The sequence below is a fragment of the Sesamum indicum genome, linkage group LG12, assembly GCF_026168435.1.
Source record: "Sesamum indicum cultivar Baizhima isolate 11 linkage group LG12, ASM2616843v1, whole genome shotgun sequence".
NCBI lineage: Eukaryota > Viridiplantae > Streptophyta > Magnoliopsida > Lamiales > Pedaliaceae > Sesamum > Sesamum indicum.
Window position 1 is genome coordinate 18,969,157 of NC_142668.1, and position 8,848 is coordinate 18,978,004.

At 39.8% G+C, this 8,848-nt stretch overlaps 2 protein-coding genes across 2 annotated transcripts; both read right to left on the bottom strand.

Moving 5' to 3' along the window:
• Nucleotides 1-56: 56 nt before the first annotated feature.
• On the bottom strand, nucleotides 57-3,854 carry VSR7 (VACUOLAR SORTING RECEPTOR 7). The gene is made up of 12 exons (XM_011098558.3): nucleotides 3,084-3,854; nucleotides 2,032-2,724; nucleotides 1,861-1,949; nucleotides 1,691-1,760; nucleotides 1,516-1,599; nucleotides 1,352-1,428; nucleotides 1,177-1,258; nucleotides 996-1,078; nucleotides 853-916; nucleotides 636-764; nucleotides 459-562; nucleotides 57-370 (listed from the first exon to the last, which is right to left on the bottom strand). The coding sequence occupies exons 1-12, from the start codon at nucleotides 3,397-3,399 to the stop codon at nucleotides 248-250; spliced, it is 1,914 nt and encodes a 637-aa protein (XP_011096860.1). The 5' UTR covers nucleotides 3,400-3,854; the 3' UTR covers nucleotides 57-247.
• Nucleotides 3,855-4,138: 284 nt separating this feature from the next.
• Nucleotides 4,139-7,041, bottom strand: LOC105175913 (apyrase-like). The gene is made up of 9 exons (XM_011098559.3): nucleotides 6,640-7,041; nucleotides 6,417-6,545; nucleotides 6,265-6,321; nucleotides 6,077-6,169; nucleotides 5,729-5,934; nucleotides 5,547-5,638; nucleotides 5,132-5,352; nucleotides 4,855-5,044; nucleotides 4,139-4,758 (listed from the first exon to the last, which is right to left on the bottom strand). Exons 1-9 carry the CDS (start codon nucleotides 6,859-6,861, stop codon nucleotides 4,643-4,645), a joined length of 1,326 nt encoding a protein of 441 aa, XP_011096861.2. The 5' UTR covers nucleotides 6,862-7,041; the 3' UTR covers nucleotides 4,139-4,642.
• Nucleotides 7,042-8,848: the final 1,807 nt, after the last annotated feature.

Consider the following 8,848-nt stretch of genomic DNA (forward strand, 5'->3'; position numbering starts at 1 on the left):
TGATGGGGCTAATGATTTAGATGTCAAACCTTGCCGCTTAATATTAGACTACGAAGGAAAAAAATAAGTGAATCTGAGATTGAAGCACGTTTTGACAATGGAACAGGCCAGTTTATATCTCAAAAAACTTTGTACAGAGCAATTGTAGAGTGCTTTCCTGTTGTAATTTTTAGGTGTCTGATCACAACTGTATATATGCTATTCCATGGAAAATCTGTATCGACTCAAAACTTGGGGAAACAACACCTCAGACGGAAGAAGAATGTGGGGTGGGATTGGGATGAGATTCGTGATGGACAACCTGATGCTGGTGGTTGTCAAGTGGCATATACTGCGACATGATAGCCATGATCTCCGAGTCCATGTAAGACTGCAACACAAGCGGATTTGGTGTTATTATTATTTATTTATCTAGGGGAGGTGGAAACAACAAAGTAAGTACGCAAATGATGACTTGCCCGTAGTCTGTATTTGTAGAAAATGTAACCAGCTATTCCGGCACCCAATGCCACGGCGAGCACCACTAAGGTAAGGATGCCCCCGACTTTTGAGCTGCTCCTTTCTGCACACCATCTCATCAATTTTAGTAATTGGGAAAACATTATTCAAAAGAAATTTAGAGGTTTTAATCTTACCAATGCAGGCGTCGTGCTCCATTATGTAGAGTTGACCTCCCTTGCAACTGCACTCAAATCCACCCCACGTGTTCTTACAGCTACACCCATCGCATTGGCAGCTAACCCTTTCCTTACATTCATCCACATCTGGAGAAACAGTATTAGTAGTAGCCGATATAACATAATGCCTCTTTTCTTAATTAACACAAGAGAGCATAAGACAGGAGTAGCTTACCTTCACATTTATGGCCATCACCCTGGAAACCAGGTGGACACCGACACCCTGATACATCCGATTCCTGATGCAGAAACACATTTTAGTTCCTAGTTAATCAAAAAAATAAAATTTGAGAAAAAGAAAGGAGCAATGTACTGAACCATGCATGCAGAAAATCTGATTCCATTTTTGGTATCCGACCAACAGCCTCCATTATTGACGGAACACCTTCCTGGTCCAACGGCTGTCAAGAAGCACGTATGCAGTAACGCTTTATTATTAGCTGTGTGAATATGAGAAGAAATAGTATTATGTACAAAGAATGAAAGAGGGGCAGTGCACCTTCACAGGATGCATATCCATCTCCTTCGTACTGAACACCATTAACTACAGGGCACTCACAAACTCTTCCCCTGAATGTGTCCTTCAAACAAGCCAACCATTTCTTCTTACATTCGTATATATGATATGATAACCATCTTGAAATTTATTTACATCCCAAAGAACAATTCCATACCTTGCAAGCTGTTATATTCGATTTTGGATCCCGCCAACACCCTCCATTATTATCAAGGCACTGATTTGTCTCTAAATCTGTTTTGTTTTTATGAACAATCAACTATTACTCGACCAATTTCGCATTCATTATTCTCATATAAAGGCAAGTAATGCGTATAAAACCTGCGCTCAAGCAAATAGGAGGATCAGTTGTCTCCTTGAAGCCAGCACATATTGCCTTCAGCAGCGCACTGCTCTCCAATTTTCCTGCGTACAAATGAAAAATGGAACATTCAGTCTGTAATCCACCCAGATGGAGTAATAAATCAAATGTGGTCGTGGTGGTCCATCAACTAACCTCTGTATTGCACGTTATTTATCACCATAGTTGGTAAGATGGTAACATCACCGCGTGATCCGTGACCAATCTTAATTCACAAATGTCATACTATTTATTTAGAATATGATCATTTGCATAATGAAAGGAAAAGGAAAAACTTAATTATCAAGTAATAATCAAAATCTTACCTGAAGATCTTGCTCAGTTTTGAGGACTTCATTTTCAGTATCAGCTTCAGGGTCACCCATGCACTTGTTTATCTTCTCAACTGGGAGACCTAATGAAAATGATGCATGGAATTTAGCTTCCTCCCTAACCCATATACGGTTGAGATGGTATGATGATAACACACAACTTACCCAGCGATTTCATGACTTCCTCTGCACATTCTTTACTGTATCTCCTCTTCTTCATCGAACACCTGATGTGGAAATCGGAGACATAATCCCACCACACCCAGGAGCGGTTGCTCTCATTCGCGACCCGATGGACGCAGAGCTGCCTTAAGTTCTCAAACACCACATCTTTTCCTTGATATCCCTCCTCAAAGTCCTGCTCTGGATCAGGCGCACAGTACCTTCCGTGGTTTATGCACTGAGACTTGCACTGGTTGCTCAGAATAAAAGCCTGGGGGCAGTACCAAGTTATATAGTGGGGTGTGAATTGGGTGTAACCGCCTTTCTCAAGAATTTGGGCGTGTCCCTTGAAATTCTTGATGAAATTCATCTGCTCGTCGCAGCGAATCCCGCACTCGTCGTTGCTATTGGTCCAGAGTTCATATTCAACCCTTTGATCGGGATGGGGCATCGACTCCGACCAGTCTATTTTCACCACCACATCCTCACCTTTCTTGAGGGCATCCTTGAGTGCCTGAGCAAAGGAGCGGTCGATGAGTGCTGAAGGGATTCCTATCTTGTCAATGTATCCATCAGCGTCAGAACTCTCTCCAGGTGAATCCATGGTGATCAGGGGTTCGTCTATGGTGTCGGCCACTAAAACTGCGGCCGCACCCGCCTGCTGTCCATTCCAAACCTTCAATGCAAAGTAGCAATCTGGGAAGTAGGCAGCAAATGGGAATGATGATTAGACTAAAACAAATAAATTTTGTTATATATTTGTGGGAAGAAGCACTTAAAAGTTTTAAATACAGATAGATATTATATAGTTACAAGGAACTTGAGATTGATGAACATTCGCGCTTTGGTTTATTTTCACCCTGAAGACGGAAAAAAACTAGAAACACAGACAGAATACCAACAAAGACATATGATGTGAAAATTAATATACAAGGGGAAAGACAAAATTTTGTCTCATTAATAGCACATGTAAGTAGTTGGATGGAAAGTATAAAAGCAAACGAGGGAGTTGTACTTGTGCAGATAGAAAGTAAGAGAGCAGGATTGATGCAGACCTCCACGATCAAGAAGAAGAATAGTGGGACGTGGGGAGTTGGATTTGAAAGGCTTATCTCCATCGAAAGAAGAGCAGCCGACGGAGGCCTTTTGTGGGTAAAGCAGAGTTCCGACCATGGATCCACCGTAATCAGGGACCCCAAAGTTGGCAATTGCAGCATCGTGCTTTGAGCGGAGATCATAAGGAGACAGCACGCTTATGCTGCTCTTCTCGACTACAAATCTCGAATCCACAGAGCTCATCAGTAACAGAAGTAGCAGCGTTAATACTAAAAACATGATGAAGAAAGAAGAAGAAGTGGGGATATGCAGCATGTGTGTAGATAGATTTGCAGAAAGAAAGTCGAGAATTAAGAGGGCAGAGAGTAGAGAGGAAGGAAGGAGGGAGGAGAAGACTATTAATTGGGTTGAGGTCTAATTAAGGATATGTTGTTTGAAATAATTATGAAGTATTCGTTGGTTGTTGTTGTATGCGGTTGAATGTGGATTGTGGAATGGTGAGATGCTATGACGTGAAGTTAACGATAAACAAAGAGATTGGAAAGAGTCAAATATTTGGGAGGAAGAAGACTCTGCAACTAACTACCACACCACACCACACCACATCTCCCTCTCTTTCTTGGTTTCAATGTATATTATGAATTGGGAGGCTGCTGCTGCTGCTGTGGTATTACTTAATTCTTGAATGTTGATCACACAGATTGACTCATTCATATCATATATTGCTTGAGTATGAAGTGAGTTTGGTACAAAGAGCTTTGCTCATTTAGGTGCACTCACCTAAACATGATTTGTTATCCCACAACCCCAACCCCTCATTTCCATTCACAACACATACTACAGAGTTAAGTCAATGTTGACTTGGGATGGATGGGATTGGGGGAGGAGTGCTATTTTCTTGAGAAGACGAATATTATTGTCACTGACTTCCCAAATTAAACAACTTGTATTGGATAAAGACTGCCTCAACTCATATTGCTTGACTTTTCATTTTTTACTCCCTTATAATTAATAAGTCTAGCTCCAATCTCATATTCTAAATTATGGAAACACATAAAATAATGACATTACACGTTTATTGCATATAAGTAAGGACTTGAAGTTGAGATAAAACTCTAACCAAGAAAATAAAACTCCTTGGGCCACGTCATTTTTATGGCCATCACATTGAATTAATATAGTGAGAATGGAAACGCAAAATCAGAATCCTCCTTCTACCGGATAGTGGGCGTGGGCTGGGCCATCGGATCTTTCGACATTTAATGCAGAAATATTGGAAAGATAGGCCATTCAAGTAATTGGGCTCAGCCTGCCCTCGTACCATATTTTCTTAATACCAGAACATTGCCCGCATCCCTTGCAATCATTCACTCTTCACCTGCTGCTTATGTTCTACGGGCTAAAGATACAGAAAAAGGTTTCTCAATGGTTAAGGTCAATTATTATTACATGTCCCCAACAACGCCACGCTAAATGCACAAGAAAATATTGCACATACAAATCCATCTAATGTCATCCCCAGATTATCATACATATATATGTTGCTATTGCCAACTGATCATTTCAGGGATGATACGAGTTCAACAGCGCAGCCCAGCGGCCAGGCTGCTTCTAGTGATGAACCCTTGTACTTTACTTCCTTCAACACTGTGATCTCTTGCAACGGATCCACCCCTGTCCAGTCCCAACATGTCAATAATTGGTACCAGCAAGCAATCCATATATCTAACTATATAAGTATGTTTATGAAATTAACCATCCATATCTTACCAAAACCATCCACCAATAGCATGTACTCGTACACAAGATCCATGCACAAAAATGGCACATCTCTCTTATCAATAAGAGGGAAAGTCGAGTTTATGTTGTCAACGTTAGCCGCACATGCCTGCTTAGCTGCCTTTAGGTATTGTATTGGACGAACAGTTGCCGCAGGAGCATTTGGGGCAATGATACCAGTCTAAGAGGATAGTCAAGAACAACATGAGTCACAATAGCATAATTATACCAAGTATTCAAGAAGATAGCAATTCAATGAATCGATTACCTCAGCAGCTGTGTCATAGAAGAATGATGCAACATACAAGTTTTTCCGGCCGTCACCACCACCACCACCACCATTCCACACACCGTTGAACGAGCAATTCCTGTGGAAGCATGGAGCGTCAAGCCCAAGTACCTCTCTTGTTAACAATCTGCATCTCCGTCTGCTCGTGCCGGACACGGGAGGGGAAACTTTGTAAACAACATTGGAATACTCGTACGTCCCTTCAATAAAAGTAAATTTGTCAACTATAATTGATAATCTTGCAGTTTAACCATAACATAACATTATAGTACATAAATACTAACGGGCCAGAAGTATTCGTCAACACATATATGCATAGATATATATATATATATATATATAAAATATTAGAGTAAAATATAGTAAAAGTATATACAAATACATGTGTATATACCTTGATAACCATTTATTATACATGGATTGCCTTTGTTACCAGAAAGCTTCAGACTTTGGGCTCGAGCTGCTTTCAGGCCATAATTCAAATAACTGTAGGACGAGAAAGGTAATAATAAAGCGCTGGTGTTTTAGAAAAAGGAGGGAAGAGCAAGTAATTAGACGGGCCACGGCCACGGGGACCTGTGTGCATAAAGGTGATATTTTGTTCCCAAAGCAACTTTCTCCGACACATAGGGGTCCTCTCCATCTGCTACTGGTGGAGCGGCTGCAGCGGCTGCCTCTGATATGGCATACGCCATCTGTACTGATCCACCTCCAAGATCCACAACCCCCACTGTACTCGAGTAACTTTTACCTAAACTCCCCAATAAATAGTTGATTGTCACCTGTCCAAGACCCACAATCACGGGAGTTTGGAACAGGGGATGCATTTTGGCGTATATGAAAAAGGAAAGAGAGAGATAGAGATATTGTGGTGTGGAATTAGGTAATTATAGATAATGGATGGTGGATGGAAGTGGAACTTACCCACTGATAACCTCCTTCATCTATTCCTCGAAGAACAGACACCCAATCTGGCCTGTAATACAGCCTGCTTTCCGTCTTCAGAAGCTTTCTCACCTTTTCACAAAAAAACTTGTTAATTAAACATAATACGTACTTTGATGAACAAATGATGATGTAAGTGAAAAAGAAAGAAAGAAGAAGAAGAATACCGCATCCAATATGTCTTCAGATGCATTGCCGGGTAACAAACGCAGACCTGCAGTTGCCTGTACATATATAGCATAGCAGCCAGCTGATGAGAACCAGAAAGAGAGAGAGATTACTGATTAGTAGGTAGTAGGTAAGGTAGGCAAGTAGTAACCCCAAGTCTAACAGGCGTTTGAGCACGCAACTCTGCAGGAACAACTGCTTCTGCATTCTGGAGCAGGGGCTTCAAGGACAGTGCAGCAGCCTCCGGGTCATGTTCATACGAACTCAGCCCTGGGCTTATCTGCATATAATTATTACATTATATAGATATGATATTATGCACTACGACCTCACCATTGTAACATTTAATGTAAATGATGATGATAATTACGTACCGAGAGAAACAACTCGTAGCTTTGGTCAATAGGTGTGAGAGCTAAGTTGGGGTCGAAGGCGAAGACATGAACCCTGCTGCCAGTGCTTCCAGCATCAAATACAACAGCATAGCTTTGAGTAGCAGTAGAAGAAGAGGTTAGGAGAGGAAAATTGAGGGTATTTTTGGTGGGAAGGAGGAAGAAGAAGAAGAGCAGCACGAGGGATGTGGCTTCCTTCAACATTCTTCAAGATTAGTTCAACAGCTACCTTAATTCATCAATAGCAGCTGCTCCTTAAAAAGGGCAACATCAACATCAACATCCTCATGAAAAATGTGTTTGATATCCCCATCATATATTCATTCCCTCCCTTTCACAAATTGCCGCATCCTACATGTCTCCACCTACCACCCCATACACCTAACACCACTACTACTACTACTTTTTCCTAACCTCACTCCACAACATTTCTTGTCCATCCAATTTTCTTTTCATAAATATCTTCATATAATTGACATAAACTAAATTGCAAAGACAACCCCTTGTGGAAAAAAAAGAATAATAAGAAATTCCAATTTACTTTTCTCAATTTTTAAAAACTGTGCATAAACTCCCCCTCCACGCTTGTAGTGTGCATCATTGCACAATGTTTACAAGTAAAAATGCTCTTGATTATAAATCATTAAATCTTATTATATATATATATATATGATCTAAATCTAATAAATAAATCAACATACATTCTGATCCAGATCAATAGTCTATATATCATATACAAATTCCTTCCTTTTGAGTTAAACTAATGACTCAAATTCGTATAAGTTACAAGAATAAATTAAAAAAAATAAATTTATACTATAAACAAATACATAAACATATATATATATATATAATATTAGGTAAATAAGTAAATACACAAAAAATATAGGTGGGGGACGGGAATAAGGAGTGCCAATGCAGGCGGGTAGTGGGGGGAGAAGCGACCATTTTTCTGGAAAGGGGGAGGGCAAGGTGGACGTGACAGAGTTGGGGGAGAGAGGGGTGGGGGTAGGGGTGGCAGACGAGTTGAGCTGTTTCGGAAACTGGCTCGATTTTGAGCTCAAGCTCGAGCTCCTAACGAGCTCGAGCGAGCTCCATTTTCTCTGTTTATCAGCCCGCAAACCGACTCCCGAGCTTATTTTATTTTATTTTAAAATTTTTATATATTTAATTTTATATTTAATACTTAATCAATTTTATACTCAAATTGACCATATATTATAATTATTAATCAATATTATATATTTTATTTTAGATAATAATAAATCATGGTACTTTTATTTATATATTTAATCTTATACAAAAATAAATTTAATCAATAATTTAGTAAATTATAATATTTTTTATGAAATAATTATTTAATGTTATAAGTAATTCACTTATGACTTTTTATCTATTTATGAGTTTTATATTCATATCAAGATACATACTATGCATTATGCAATCTATTTTATTACTTATAAATTATGTCGAAATTTAGTGATTCTTATAAATTAATCTAAAAATAATGATAATAAAGAGGATATCGTCCACATAGACAAACAGAGCTGTAAATTCATCGGTAGAGCGTTTGATGGAAAAACAATGTTCATGGTTGGACTGACTGAAACCAAAATTAAGAAGCTTGTTGGTGAGCTCGAGGTTCCACTGTCTAGAATCTTGCTTAAGGCTACATAGCGACTTCTGGAGCTTACAGACTTGGCCAACAAGTACATCAATGAGGCCTTCAGGAGGGTCCACGTAGACATCTTCATCCAAGGAACCATGGAGGAAGGCGTTGTTGACATCGAGCTACAACAAGGGCTAGGATTTGGAAGCTGCCAAAGAAAGAAAAACACGAACTGTGACAGATTTGCCAACAGGGGAAAAGGAATCAAAGGAATCAACCCCCTCAATTTGATTGTAGCCTTTAGCGATCAGGCGCACCTTGTAACGATCAATGGACCCATCTGGATTAAGCTTCAACTTAGACCCATCGCGAGCCAATGGTCTTCTTCCCAGGTGGTAGAGAAGTGAGAGTCCAAATTTTATTGTCAGCAAGTGCTTGCAATTCCTGGGATATGGTCTCCACCCAACACTTGTCTGTACTAGCTTGGAGATAATTTTTAGGTTTCTGTAAAGTAGACAAGTGGGCAAAAAAACGACTATGTGTAGTAGTATAAGATGAAGGAATGCAAGAAGATGCAGAACG